Source organism: Pelodiscus sinensis, chromosome 15 (genome assembly GCF_049634645.1).
Source record: "Pelodiscus sinensis isolate JC-2024 chromosome 15, ASM4963464v1, whole genome shotgun sequence".
NCBI classification, from domain to species: domain Eukaryota; kingdom Metazoa; phylum Chordata; order Testudines; family Trionychidae; genus Pelodiscus; species Pelodiscus sinensis.
This window is the reverse complement of record NC_134725.1, coordinates 6,746,117-6,761,555: the sequence shown is the minus strand read 5'-3', so window position 1 is coordinate 6,761,555 and position 15,439 is coordinate 6,746,117. Positions and strand designations below refer to the sequence as shown.

Here is a 15,439-nt window from a genome sequence, read left to right as displayed (position 1 = left end):
TTATCGACTATTGACTGAAGCGGGTTATTTAAGTGTGTCAGGGCTTGTCTAGGTGGACGCTTAGTGCTCGTTAAAACAGGTCAAACAGCTTATTACTTGGTCTGCTCAAAAAGGAGGGGAGCAAAGCACCCACAGGACCCGGCCGTGCAGATCAGCGGCGCTCGCCCAGACCAGGGGCAGCGGCTGCGAGCCGAGGTCCATGCGGACCAGCTCTTAGTGTCGTTTTGCTGTTTCGTGATTGTACATGATGCCTAAGAACAGAAAGATTTTAAACAAGCCAGTACCGCGGCCAAGGAGCCTTGACAAGCCCAGCGTTCTGGAGCGGAAATTGTAAACCTCTTCAGAAGAATAATAAATATTGCCACAGCCGGCTCTGTGATGCAGAGGAGATTGAAAGAGGATCACAAGAAAAAAAGGCAAACGTCCTTCCAATGAAGCCGTGTTGATCAGCTGTGGGGTAAGGACGGGACAGCTTTCCAGGCTTCTGGTTTGCATTTCAATGTGTACTCATTTCCATGGTACTTTCTCTAGCTGATTGGAGGGTCCAAAAGCTCTCCACTTCCCGAGGCCTGTGCTTTAGAAGACGTGTTTTAAAGGCCAGGCTCTCAGAAGTGGCTGCTGCTAGTGGGTGTCTCAGATTGGGGCTACCTCCCTTTTTGGTGGCTCCATTTCAAAATCCCTGATGTGTCAAGAAGCGCTCGGGGTCTTCCCTTTCCGGATTTCTCAGGGTGGGGACACAGACTCACTGGCCACAATGCTCAGCTGCACTGGCCTTCCTCTTCTGTTTCTCTGCATCCACAAGCTGCGCTATTCGTTCAGCCGGAATGTATTTGAATTTGGATTGAGGGAAACCCGGGTGAAGAAAGAGCCTGGGGAACGCTTCTGTGACAGGCACAGGGCGCGTTTCCTCGGCAACAATCTGTGAGTGTCTGGGAAATACGTCTGTGTCCTGACGCGGGTGCCACGGAACGGCCCGTGTCACTGACGTTGGTACTGGGGTGAGATCATCCCTTGTAGGCAATCCGACATGGAGCGGAGGGCCTACGCCCGGCAAACTGCCAAACCAGTCAGAGTCCACGGGCTCTGGACGCTCTCCCTGCTCAGACAATGGGGTTCCTTTGGTTCTTGACTAGATTTCTGTCTCTCCTCCAGCGCCCCAGGAGAGGGTGGGAATTCCTTCGGAGGGAAGCAAGGGGCTAGGAGAAGGGCAGTCTCTTGGCTCTGCCACCCGACCCGGAGCTGCTGGGGCTGTTCTACAAGGCAGCTCTTGTGAAGCTCTTGCCACGTCAGCAAGGGACGATCCCGCAGAGGCTGGTGTGGAGGCAGGATGGGCTTGGGCCCCCTACGGAGTTGGAGCAACCCCAGGGACTCAGGGAAGGGGGTGAAATCAGTCTGAGGGGGGCGCCCTTGGGAGTTGTTGGTCTTCCAGCGTTCTGCAACTCTCTGGCGCTGTGAGGAGTGAAGTGTGTGCGCGCGTTTAAGGAATTCCTTTGCTAACTGCCGTCTCTGTGTGTTTTGGCCTCGTTGTGTCTGAAAAGGGTTAGCGAGAAACTAGAGAGTGCCCGCAGCCAGCCGGCCTCTGGGGACGAGGAGTCTATGCAGGCATTGGCTCCACATTCTTGCCCCACAGATTAGGGAGTGGCTTTTCCCAGCTCTGTTTAGCTTGGCACTCAAGAGCAAGAGTGACCCTTCAGAGACCATGATCGCCCCAGAATGCAGGATCCACTGTCCTGTCCTATAATCCCTGCACCACGCTGTTGGAAAGGAAACCAGTCCAGTTCCTATCCTTACCTACTTGGAGTTCGTCTTTACACTCAGTTAGCAAGTTTTCCTTGATTTTTGCCGGAGCCCTTTCACGAGCATTAATCACCACCACTTTTCCTAGAAAGAAGAAGGGAAAACACAAAGTCTGGTCAGTTTTATTCACCACAGGCAGGGGGCAGAATGCAGAGGGCTAGAGTTTATGCTTTTTTTGTGGAAACTGGCACAGGGCACAACCAAATCTGCTAAGCTCTCGTGTCACCTTTACGAATGCTGCAGCAGGACGCATGTGCAGAGTTTACATCTTCCCCACAGCTTTAAGAACGGCACATCTCATCCTGCTGGTCTATTTGGCTCTGTACTGGATCATAAAGCAAGATCACGCATCCAGACATACAGAGGGGTTAATTCTGGCTGTATTAGTCTTACAAACTGTCATGGCCTTTTTATGGTCCGTCAGTGGTACAAAGAGGTACTAAGTTGGCTTAACCCGCTAACTGGGAATTCTCATCTCTACATCACTCCTGCACCTGTTGCAGGGGGCAGGGTGGGTGGCAAGCTGCAATCAAGTGGCCCTTCGCTGGCATATCAGAATCAGCACGGAGCCCTCTCCATCAGACTCCATGGCACCTTTTCTCACAGGAGGGCACTTGACTTTGAGAAGGGTGCACTTCAGAAGTTCCCTGGCTGCTGGAGACCAGGCGGCAACTGTGGTGTAACAAGCAGGCTTCTGGAGGTGCTAAGCCAAGACTGCTTTTATCACATAGACATGCAGGCTGTGTCTAGACTCCAGACTGTAGGCTTCTTTCAGAAGAAGCTTTTCTGCAAGAGTACTTCTGAAAAAAACTGCTTCTGAAAGAGAGTGTCCACGCTGCCAAAGCACACTGAAAAAGCGATCTGCTTTTTCGAACAAGAGCGTCCATGCTGAATGGACACTCTCTCGCCTGCAAGCTCTGATTGCTATGGACGGATTGGCCACCAGGGCACCTGTGCTTTTTCCTCTTTCCTCTTCTTCCAAAAGAACTCCCTCTTCCTAACCCACACACGCCTTTGTCCGAAAGTGCTCTTTTGCAATAAGCCTTCTTCCTCATAGAAAGAGGTTTACCAATGTCAGAAAAACCCCTCTGTTCTTTTGATTTTTTTTTTTAAAGTACACGATTGCAGTGTGGACAAAAGTGAAGTTTTTTTGGAAAAATGGCTGTTTTCCAGAAAAAACCTCTGTAGTGTAGACATAGCCTCAGTTCAAGCTGGTCTGCTGACTGGGAACACCCAGGCTGTGTCTAGACTGCGTCCCTTTTCCATAAAAGGGATGCAAATTAGACACATCGCAATTGCAAATGACGCAGGGATTTAAACTCCCCCCCCCCCCCCCGCTTCATTTGCATAAACATGGCTGCTGCTTTTTTCCGGCTCGGAGCTTTGCCGGAAAAAAGCACCAGTCTAGACGCGGATCTTTCGGAAAATCTTTTCCAAAAGATCCCTTATTCCTTATTTTAAGAGGAATAAAGGATCTTTCGGAAAAGGCTTTATTTTCCGAAAGATCCCCATCTAGACTGGCGCTTTTTTCCGGCAAAGCTCCGAGCCGGAAAAAAGCGGCAGCCATGTTTATGCAAATGAAGCGGGGGGGATTTAAATCCCTGCGTCATTTGCAATTGCTATGTGTCTAATTTGCATCCCTTTTACAGAAGAGGGATGCCGTCTAGACACAGCCCCAGGGTATGGCTAGACTGTGGGGGGTATCCCGAAAAAACTCCACTGTGTCTGCTTTTTTTTGTAGAAGGTCATACATGCTCTTTCAGAAGCCCCTGTATTCCTCATTCCACGAGGAAGAAGGGGGCTTCCAAAAGAGGTTTTTTTTCTTAAATTTGGCCCGGTATACACAGGCCAAGTTTCAGAAAAGCCTCTTCTAACAAAAGTATCGGAAAAAAATATGCAAAATGCGGCATAGATTCTCGCTGTCTAGACATACCTCCAGACAGGAAGCTGCAGAAGTGGAGTATTTTAAAGTACTGATTGTTACAAGTTGCCCTGGTCTGGGTTGCATTCCAGAATGTGACAACGACCTTCTCAGTTATTCTCCTCTGCTTCTTTCCATTACAAGTCCCTGCAGCCATCTAATACCCTATATTCGTCTGGGTAAGTCAGTCCATTTTCCTAGTGCAAGTCAGTCATCAACACAACCTTAGATGTGAAGCACCATACACATGCTTACAGAACTGACTATTAATAAAAATTAAACCAGAGGTAGGCTCAGAGGCGGGGCATGAGTGCGAATTATATTATCAGGCAACAATAAAGTGCACAACTATCATTCATATCTGCCACTGAGAGCACTTCGGACCCTTTCATGTGCTGATGAATGGAACTCTCCTACCAATGAAGGGGAAAGAAAGTGAAGACACAGGAAACTTCAGGGGGGTGTTGGAACCACAAATGAATGCTGCACTGCGGGTTTGCAGCTGGAGGATAGTCTAGTCTGTTGGGATCAGTCTGTGTGCAGACTGCTGCTGCCAAAAAAAGCACAAGTGCTAGAGCGTGACAATGTCTTGAAAAGGAGAACAATGATATCAGCAAAAATGAAGAGTTTGGTTGATGGGGGACAACACACCAGGCTGTGCTGAGGAAAAGGACAATTTTGCTAGCACCGCCTGCATATTGCCAGCCTTTTAACTGACCTTGTTTGCTTGCTTTAAACTACAGTGGTTAGTCTGACTGCTAATGTCTATAGGCTCTGTTGGCTAGGTTAAACTCAGGCACTATTAAAACACCAAAGCAGGAACCCAAACAAGGTTCTAAAAGCCAAACAAAACCAACACGTCTCACGTTGAGGACGGAAAGGCGCTAGACTGGAGCACTGCTAGATTGCCAGAGGGTCCTGGACCTCCCCCAGCTCTTTGTGGACGCCCCTACCACCCACACCAAGTCCTGTTCTATCCTTGCAGCCTTTTGCACGGGCATGGTAAAGGACCCAAGGTGAAAAAGTCACACAGCGTTAAGTCCACAACGTCACCAATAAAAGCGCCCCCAAATGAGGAGGGTCACATTCAGCCCTCAGTGCAGTCATGCGCTGACTATGACCCAGAGTATTCACACTGATAGTCTTGTAACAAATGATTCTCCTCCAATCTCATTGGCATTGGCTGAGTGTACGGTGAGTGTCAGCCCTTCAGATAACTGGGACCCAGATAATGTTCAGACCTGGCTAGGTTTTTCGCCAAACCTCTAACATTCCCTCCCTCCGTGAGATTTCTTTTTGACTTACTGAGATCCCCTACTCCCTCTGCTGTGAGTAAACACGTCTCCTTACAACAGTCACTGTACTATACTGGATAGTTTGGTCTGGGAGTACACCATGGAGTGCAGCTGTCACTGAAAAATCCTTTGCCAAAGCTTCCAGGACATTGATCTCTGCAAGGCTACGAGTGACCTAGCTGGTGAAGGGAGGGTGCAAACGCTATGGGAGAATTACCTAGAAGGGGCAGACCTTCACCCTACCTGTGGTTGCATCATAGATGGTAAAGATGACCCCTCCTCCCAGGCCCATACTCTGGGGGTTCAAAACTGAAGTGCAGACCAGAGCAGCAATAGCAGCATCCACAGCCGAACCTTTTTGTTGTAGGATGTCCCTGTAGGAGAGAGGAAGAGAACATATTGTTAAAAACCAGGCAGTGCAGAACCCAGCAGGCAGGTCCTGCTTGTAATGCAAATTACATGCCGGTGGCAAGTTGGACGGAATCAATAGCTAAGTGCACGGAAGCAGCTGGGGGTGATTTCAGGGGGACTGGCAGCTTCTGTGGGCCCCCAGGCAAAATGGGGGAGGTGGAGCCATGCTCTCAAAGAGGCGGGGCCTTGGGAAGAAGGGAGGAGCCAGGGCAGTCAGCCCCCAGCCCCGAGAGCCGCACAGTGTGTGCAGAGCAGTGCTCTGGCAGCAATTTAAAAAGTTTGAGGTTCCCACCACCACGGCCGCTACCGGAGCCAAGAGCCTTGGGCCCCTTTGAATTGTCAGGCCCGATGGCAACTGCCCTCTTTGCCCTCCCCCCACCCCCAGTGGAGGGCCCAGATGATTTCACAAAGCTGGGGGAAATGACAGTAGTGAGAAAGGAAACTGGGCAGCGAAGAGATAACACCTGAAAAAAGAGACAGCAATTCTCTGTGAAGGAAGGACCGAAGTCTTACAAGGAAGTGACACATCTGGACCATGCCAGCATTGGCACTTAGCTGGAAAGTGAAAACAGAGAACAATCATCGGAAATCGCATCTGCTTTTTAAGTCACCGTGATAGGGCAGAGCAGGAAATGACCATACAATGAGGTGGAAAGCTACTAAAACCAGAAGCCCCACTCCCCTCCCCCAGGCAAGCACAGGACACTGTAATGCACAGACAAACGCTTTACAGATGTCTTGAGTAATGTGATTTGTGGCTAGTTCAGATGTGCTACGTTTCCAGCTTGTACAGCAATTAGACAGGGCACCACGTGGTTATTAAATGTTCTGGAGAGGGGGGAGGAGTATGAGTTAGAGCCCGTAGCCCGTAGCCCCAAACACTACCTCCACGGAAATTCAGGGCCTGATTCTGCACTCGCTAACACCAGTGTATCCCTGCTGGTTTCAGTAAAGCTACTCCAGATTTACACCAGTGTGAACAAGCTCATTCAGGGCCCCGGGTGGCAAACTAGGCTCCATTTCGAGCTCCTCCAGAACGCAAACCTCACTCTGACCCTCGCCTCCTCAGGAAAGCCTGGATCCATCAACCGCCCTGTTCATGGGACGCTCAGATCCCTGCTCCCTGCAGGCCACGCCTTTCCATGTCTCTACTTCTTGCATCTCCTGGGGGCCCCTGGCCATCTTCCCGACACGAATTTGTTTAGCCTCACAGTGCTCCTGGCAGAGGGGTAGAAGTATTCTGCCCACTATTCAGAGAGAGGCACGATTGGCGCACAGAAGAGCAGAGACAGAGCAAGGGTGTTATGCACCCAGGGGCAAAGGAAAAATTTGTGCCCCTTCTCCCCCTGCTGCCACTGTGGCTGCACGACACCCACAAACCTGGCACATGACTGAGCCCGACCTTGGGAGGAGGGGTGAGCGGAGCTTGTACCACGTCTTCCCCCTCTGCCTCCAGTGTGGGGCTGGGCTCCCCCATGCACTAATCCGCTGGCAGAGATAAAGGAGGGTTGGACGGGGGCGGAGAGGTGGGGAGGAGGCTGCAGCAGCTGGCAGCAGGTAGAGGAGGAGCAGGTGAGCTGAGGGATCACAGGGAGAGCGGAAGAGGGACTAAATTGGTGTCCCCGAGAGTCGTACCCAGGGGCAACTGCCCCCCCAATCGTCCTCGCTACTCCACTGTAAATAATCCACCTCTTCAGATATTTATCGTTTAACGAATTCCTTATTTTATTAACGACAGACAAATACAAATGATAGTTTTTGTGGTTTACAGTCTGTTAAATCATTTTTTCTCTTTAATTTGTTCATATCCTGTTCTCATTAGGTTCATGTCTTTTCATAAAAAAGTCAAATGCTTAACATATGTAAGTGTTATAAAACACAAGAGAAAGAAATGTTATACAACCTAACCATGAATTTCATCACTATCTTTCAATCAAGCATTTAAACCCACTGTTATAGCAAACAACCAACTTGTTGCTTTAATGAATAAAAGCTAAAAAGATTTTGAGCATATCAAACTTATTGTAATTGCAATCTGTAATGCTTCCTAACTGCCTGGTTACTTACCGAGTTAACCTAGTTGTGTTTCACACTATCGCACAGCGATAAACTACATGAGAGTTATGAATGTAAGAGATTAAGTTTCCTGTTAAAATAACACTCAGAAACACTTTTAAATAAAACTAACACACAACATGAGATTCACCCTCACTTCCTTGAAGGCACTTGAAGCAATAAGCAGCCTAGGGCTGAGGATACCCTGCAAGCCTGGCTTTCTGTCTGCCACGGGGACTTTTTCCTTCATGCTGCTGTGAGATGCTCTCCTTAGTAAAGGGGAGAGGTCTCTCTAAACTGCTCTTCCAAACTGCACACAAGCCATTCAGCTGAAGCCATAGATGTCAAGATTCAAGGCCGGCCTTGCCTTGGGCAGATTGCCTAACCAGGTGTCCACAATCACAGCGTCCGAACACGTATAAAACGTGAGCTGAGAAAGCCACGTTAATCCCAAGTCTCTGCTAGGACTGGGGGATGTGGGTGGCCTATAGGAAACACCAGCGTTTGCTCTGGAAAATCCGCAACAAAACATGGGGGGATCGATCACTTCTGTAATGCCAACTCCTTTAGAATTGAGGCTCTGCTTATCCCGCCCCAGCGGAGGTAGAGCGGCACTGAGTGCACATGGCTCAGGTATTGAGTGGCACTGAGTGCACATGGCTCAGGTATTGAGTGGCACTGAGTGCACATGGCTCAGGTATTGAGTGGCACTGAGTGCACATGGCTCAGGTATTGAGCGGCACTGAGTGCACATGGCTCAGGTATTTTTACCAAAACTGCTGCCTGCCCAACTTGCCGAAGGAGAAAGGAAACAGGGAGGCCAACAGGAATGGTAGAGTATAGAGCAGTTTCTCAGCCTTTTCTTATAAAGTAGCCCTTTTTCAAAAAACCCACCATTATAAGTACCCCCAATGCACCCACCGGTGCCCAGAGCCAGGCACCTCCCCCCTCCCTCTCTAACCCAATGCATCCACCCCTCCCCCAGAGCCAGGCTCCCCAGCCCCCCCCCCCCCCGCCCCCGCTCTAACCCAATCCACCTCCCACAGAGCCAAGCACCAGACATAGGGTGACTCTACCGTTGAAGTTCCCGCTCCCGCTGCCTGGTCCTATCTCGGTGGCTTGATTGCAGAGCGCACGTGGCCTGCCAGCACCGGGCTCGCCATGACATGTGGGGCTGTGCGCTACCATCCCAGCCTGGCACCCCCTAGTGTGGCACCCAGGACCAACTGCCCTCCCCTGCTCCCCCTCGCTACACTTCTGCAGAGGGGGATACTGGGACCTGCCCAAGATCACACATAAGGTTTGTAGCAGAGCCAGGAACAGCACCTAGATCTCCAGCCCGATGTTCTATCTGCAAAGCCATTCTCCTGCAGTACGTGGAATACATGTTTGCATCACTTCTTCAAGAACCACAGCTCCAGTAAACAACTGTTTCTTTTATCATTATATTGGTGGCCCTTGGCCCTAGGCTTACACCCAACCAGCAGCTGGGGATTGACAAAAGGATACACTCAATATTCCTTGGTTGCTTAGCTCTGGGAAGAGTAAAGCCAAGTCTACACTAAAAACTGTTTACCAGTCTAATTAGCTAGGCAAACCCTCTAGTTTAGGTGCAGTTTATGCTGGCCCAAAAGTGCTTTTGATACTAGATCTTATAGGGCAGTGGTCACCAACCAGTCGATCGGGATGTACCGATCGATCTTGGAGCCTCTGACAGGGGATCCTGACTGGTTTGGCTGGGAAGCTATCAAGGGCTGGCACTTCAGCTGCCCCTTCACCCACTGTCATGCTGCTCCTGCCCTCTGCTTTAGAACTGCCCCCCTGGGCGCCTCCTGCTTACTGTGCAGGGTATGGGAGGGAAAAGGGGGAGTGCTGATGTCAGGGTGTCTCTCCTCCCTCCATTCTTGTACCCCATCTCCTCACAGAGAGAGGGGGAGGAGGGAGCTTGGCAATGCAAATCTCTGTCACTCTCACACACTGTGTGTGTGTCTGTCATTCTCACAAACACAGCACTGTCCTTCCCTCATCTCCTGACCCAACACGTACCTGGTGTTGTTACTTCGGTTACTGTTTGAAAAGTGGGTTAGTTTCGGTTTTGACTGGTCTGTGCAATTCAGCATTTTCATTGCTCCCTTTCGCTTTGAGTACTGAGTTCTAAAATGCTGAACCTGTCATGGCGGGAGTCATTATCCCTGTGGTAATTGCTGCTCCTGGAAGTGGCTGGCATGTCCCTGCAGCCCCTGAGAAAGGCAGAGCAGGGGGGTCTCCGCATGGTTTCCTTGCCTGTGGACACCACTTCTGCAGCTCCCATTGATTAGTGATGGGGAATCGTGGCCAGTAGAAGCTGTGGACTCAGTGCCTGTAGATGAGGGGCAGCACATGGAGCCATTGATGTACATGCCAGCTGCTTTCAAGAGTGGCACAGGGCCAGGGCAGGAGTAAGCCCTGCTTATCTTAACTCCACTGCTAAATCACCCAGAAGCAATCTCAGTTGCCCAGTGCCCAGCCAGAGCCCGCTTCCTGAACCCCTGCCCCAGCCCTGCCCCAGACATGAGTCCCCCTGCACCCAAACTCCTTCCAGGAGCTTGCACCCTGAAACCCCTCCTGGACCCCAGTCCCCATCCTGCTCTAAGCCTGGAGCCCAGAGTCTTGGCCCAAGACCAGAGCCTGCACCCCAACTCCCTCCCCCAGCCTGGTGAAAGTGAGTGAGGTTCAGAGAGGAAGGGGATGGAGTGAGCAGGGTGAGGCCTCGGAGAAGGGATGGAGCAGGGGCAGTGCCTCAAAGAAGGGGCAGGAAGGAAGTGGGGCAAGGATATTTGGGTTTGAGGTAGATTTTACGTTGCACTTGAATTGAAAGAGTGATCTTGTGGTTGAAAAGGTTGAGGACCCCTGTTATAGGGTATGTCTACATAGCAGCATTATTTCGGAATAATATCAGTTATTCCAAAATAATGTATTGTGCATCTACATAGCTATTCTGTTATTTCGAATTTATTGTGAAATAACCAACTACTTACTCTGGCTTCTGTAAACCTCATTGAACAAGGAGTAAGGGAAGAGTGCTCTGTTTTGAAATAAGTGCTGTGTAGACCTGCCCAAATAAGCTATTTCGACTTAAACTACACAATTAACATAGCTCGAGTTGCGTAGCTTATTCTAAGTTCAGCCCGGCTATGTAGATGTGCCCATCAGTTCCCTGAGTGAAATAAGCTACTCCAGTAAAAGCACTTTTGTGCTGTATAACTACAGCTACACTAGAACTTTTACCACTATAAAAATGTCACACACAAAAAAGTCACCCTTCCCCAATCAATTTTACTATATTAGAAAAATATTCTGGTGTAGACCTGGCCGAAGTGAAAAGGGAATTGCACATAATCTCACGCCACTGATCAGAAGTCGTCTTCCTGTGGGGGCTTGTTTTGCAAGTGTTTCTCAGAAGCACAAGTATAAAAATACCTTCATTCACTTTGAATTCCCAAGAACATTCTTTGTGTAAACAGGTGGCCCTTACAGTTGGAAATTTTCCAATAACACTGCACTTGACTGATGTGCTTAAATCATGCTGAATTCCTCTGATAGCTGATCCTGATGCCAAAAGCCAAGAGTGAAATATCAGATTAAGACACTAGCTGCAGCATGCTTGAACAAACAGCTCTGCAAGAGCGTCAGGCTGCTACACTGGGTCGCTATGTGTGCCACTGTGTACATTTTTCAGAGGGGTCACTGTGTTGGTATGTATCTGCCAAACCAAAAAGGAGTCCTGCGGCACCTTAGAGATTTATTGGGCCATCCGCTTTCATGCAAAAAGCCACTTTTGATGAAAGCTGATGGCCAAATGAGTCGGTTAGTCTCTAAGGTATCACAGGTCTCCTCGATGTTTTTGTTTATATTTTGTTAATTGCTCTGAAGCAGCCAGGCTGAACCACTACTAGAAAGAGAGCACTGAACTGGATGGGCCTTTGGTCTGCTCCATGTGCCCACAAAAAGTTTCCAGTTTGGCTTTATCTCCCCATGGGTATGTCTAGCCTGCATCCCTCTGTCAGCAGAGGGATGCAAATGAGGCAGAGATTTAAATATCACATGCCTAATTTGCATACAAATGGCCGCCGTGTTTTGCCAACTCAGCACTTTGTTGGCGAAAAGCGACAGTCTAGAGAGGGATCTGTTGGGAAAGAAAGCTTTTTTCGGCAGATGCATTATGCCTCCTGCAAGGAGGTTTACGGGATCTGTCAAAAAAAGGCTTTCTTTCTCAACAGAGCCCCCTCTCAATTGCCACTTTTTGCCAACAAAGTGCTGAGTCGGCAAAACTTGGCAGCCATTTAATGCAAATTAGGCTCAGAATATTTAAATCCCTGCCTCATTTGCAATATCGACTTGCCTAATCTGCATCCCTCTGCCGACTGAGGGATGCAGTCTAGACATACCCCAAGTGAAACAAATCTGCCACTTTCCACTTGTTCCCAGAGCGGCACATTCACTTGAAAAGAGAGCAGTGAATGTAGAGCCAGGGGTTGGTTAAAGATTGGCTGACAGGTCTGTCTCTCTTCTCTTCATCCATTCATAATGAGTCCTGTGGCATCAAACTAACAGATTTATTGGAGCATAAGTTTTTGTGGGTAAAACCCACTTCATCTTCACCCACAAAAGCGGATGCCCCAACGGCACTGTTAGTCTCCAAGGTGCTGCAGGACTCTGTTGTTTTTGCAGATACAAACACGGTGATCCCTCTGAGACTTTTTAATTATAAAAAGTTCCCTTTCCTGCTGTACACATATAAAGGCTTTTTTTTTTTCTTAACACAAGAGGTTTTAAGGGAGTAGGGATGGGATGTAAAACATAAAAACCCTATGACTCTCACATGAGTTGCTGATTCTTCTGTAAGAGCAAGAGCCCTTGGCTGTGTTTAAACTGGCCAGTTTTTCCGGAAAATCAGCCGCTTTTCCAGAAAAACTTGCCAGCTGTCTACACTGGCCGCTTGAATTTCCACAAAAGCACTGACGATCTCATGTAAGATTGTCAGTGCTTTTCCGGAAATACTATGCTGCTCCCATTCGGGCAAAAGTCCTTTTGCGCAAAAGGGCCAGCGTAGACAGCTGAGATTTGTTTTCCACAAAAAAGCCCTGATCGCGAAAATGGCTATTGGGGCTTTTTTGTGGAAAAGCGCGTCTAGATTGGCACGGACGCTTTTCTGCAAAAAGTGCTTTTGTGGAAAAGCATCTGTGCCAATCTAGACGCTCTGTTCTGAAAATGCTTTTAACAGAAATCTTTTCCGTTAAAAGCATTTCCGGAAAATCATGCCAGTCTAGACATAGTCCTTGAGTTTACAGCTCTACTTATAATGAATTACCACATTTGCCGTTCCTATGAGCCACTGTGTCCAATGGTCTCAAGTTAAGCATTATCCTTTCAGAGCAACACAGGCAAATTCCCCATCCCATCCTGAACATTAAACATTATCAAAACCTTCAGAGGGGAGCCGAGTTAGTCTGTAACAGGAAAAACTTAAAAAACAGCAAATAGCCTGGTAGCACCTTGAAAACTAACAAAACATGCAGATGGTGACATGAGTTTTCATGGGCACAACCCACTTCTTCAGATAATAACCCCAGTCATCTCGAGAAGTGGGTTTATGCCCACAAAAGCTCATGATCCCGTCTGCATGTTTTGTTAGTCTCTGAGGTACTGTTAGATCAGGGGTGGGCAACAATTTCTTGACTGGGGGCCACTTCAGAAATTTTTGAAGTGGCCTCAGGCCACCCCAGAAGGGATGAAGACTGAGGCAGAAGGGGCAGGGCCAGGATATGCCCATGCTTCCCTGCCCCTGTGGGTGGGGGAGCACGTGCAGTCTTTGCCCCTCTCCCTCCAGACAGGGCCGGCCCAAGCCATTTTGGTGCCCCAGGCCCGGGCGCACAGCACCGCCCCCGGGTGCACGGCGCATGCATGGGCCCGTCCCTGGAGCACAGGCCCACCCCCAGGGTGCACGGCGCCTGCACTGCACAGCCTGGCCCAGCCACCGCTGCTGCCGTGCAGCCCGGGGCAGGCCGTGCCTGGCCGTGCAGGGCCCCGCAGCCATGGGGGGAGAGCGCTGGGGGCCGGCGCCACAGGGATGAGGGGCCAGCGCTACAGGAGCCGGGCGCACGGTGCCTGATGGCAGCTGTAAGGGACGCTGTGCACCCTCTACAGCTGCCATCAGGCGCCCCACAGAGGTTGGCACCTTGGGCAGCTGCCCGGCTCGCCCACCTCTTAGTCCAGCCCTGCCTCCAGAGAGAACCGCCAGCTGTTCTGAATAGCTGGCCATTCCCTCGAGGTCCCCGTGCCCCTGGTAGTGGGAGGAGACTTTACATACTCCCTTGCTCCCCCGCTCCCAGGTCAATCCATCTGCCCCTGCCCTGAAAAAATGAGTTTTACGCAACTTTTCGAAAAAGGGGGGAGGGGGTTGCCGAAAAAATGCGCCCCGATGACTTTCACTTTCAAAAGTGAGAGCAGAAGAAGATATGCAAATTCCCACATAATTTGCATATCCTCTTTCGGAACATCGGCATAGTCTAGATGAGCCCTAGGTCACCCATCAGCAGAACAGCAGCTGGTGGCTGACTAGGTGCCCAGCCCCTTGCAGGGCAGGAGGAAACTTTGAGCATTCCCCTTGCCCCCAAACCCTAATTGGCCTGGGGGCAGGGGAGCAGCAGGACCACCTTGCACTGGATCATTCCACTTGGAGGGCCAGATCTGGCCTGTGGAGGCCTTTTTGCCCACCCCGGTAGTAGACTATTCGTTGTTTTTTAAATTTTTCCAGTTCCAGATTAACAAGGCTACCCCCCTGAAGCTTTTGAACACACCAAACTAGTTGCTTATCTTTGCCAGGAGATGAGCAGTTAATTCATGCATAATCCTAGGAGATAATACTGAGTGTTTACCCTTCATAGATAGACAAGTCTTTCCACTTCATCCAAACACACAGGAATTCAGAGCCAGTGACTTCCGCATTTTAAACCTATTAGCACATTGTACTAAGTTAGAGGGTTGGAGTCTATAGAAGTCACACATAGGCTCCCAGCACTTCTGTCTGCTACTTATAGTTTGTAAATTCCCAGCCAAAGAAACATTTGTTTAACAACAGCAACACTGTGTGATAAGCACTGCTTAATTACTGCAAACACTTCTAGAGTTTTAGTCTCGCACCAGCCATACAAAACAGTGAGACCTCGGTGTGTAGTAATCCCCTGTCTCCCGCAGACCTTGACACAAGCTAATAAAATTCAGGCCAGGTCAATGCTCTGAAATGTGAATCCAGTTGAGGTCACTGTGAGGTGCCCGCAGCCAGGCCTAAGAGAGAAAATAAATAACTAACTGTGCATTCAATAGTCCGAGACAAGTTCCTATTATCTGTAGCCCAGTGGGCCACCCAACCTCTCTTGTACTCACTGCTTGCGGACACCATGGAAGACTGGTTAGAACTCATGCAAAGCAAAGTCACTACAGGTTGGAACTCCCTGGTCTGGCACCCTGAGGACCTGACGGGTCCCATATGAGGGATTTTGCTGGACCAGGAGAGGTCATGTCTGGCCCCCATGCTGCTGGCCCCATCCCTGCACTGCTGCTCCATCCGCTCCCCCTCCCCTGGCAGTGTGGCAGCTTCCCAGCTCCTAGCCCCCAGGGCAGCGCAGCAGGACAACATACCGGGGAGCTCTCTCTCCCCCCATCCCGCATCTGGCTGGTCTCCCAGCCCCCACCCCTAACCCCATCACACCAGGCTCCTGGCCCTTCCAGCCCCACCCTTCCCAACACTCCCTGCAGTGTGCAAGGACTCCAATCCTAGAACATTGGTGGGCCAGTTGCTGGACCAGAACGTCCCATTTTGTAGAGGTGCATCCTGTACTCATGTTCATTCACTGAAATAAGGGATTCACCATCCAGCCCAATGCTGCCGAATGTACTTTTCTAACCGGCCATGTGGCAG

The 15,439-nt window shown here is 49.9% G+C and overlaps 1 protein-coding gene across 2 annotated transcripts in view; it reads right to left on the bottom strand.

The window, feature by feature from the left end:
- GGT5 (gamma-glutamyltransferase 5) overlaps positions 1-15,439 on the bottom strand; it is a 62,392-nt gene that overhangs the window by 31,589 nt on the left and 15,364 nt on the right. For both annotated transcript variants that reach the window (XM_075897981.1, XM_075897982.1), the window contains exons 2-3: positions 5,257-5,387; positions 1,792-1,881 (exon numbers count right to left, since the gene is read on the bottom strand). In XM_075897981.1, the coding sequence (XP_075754096.1) occupies positions 1,792-1,881; positions 5,257-5,387 (221 nt within the window). The remainder of the gene's footprint in view (positions 1-1,791; positions 1,882-5,256; positions 5,388-15,439) is intronic.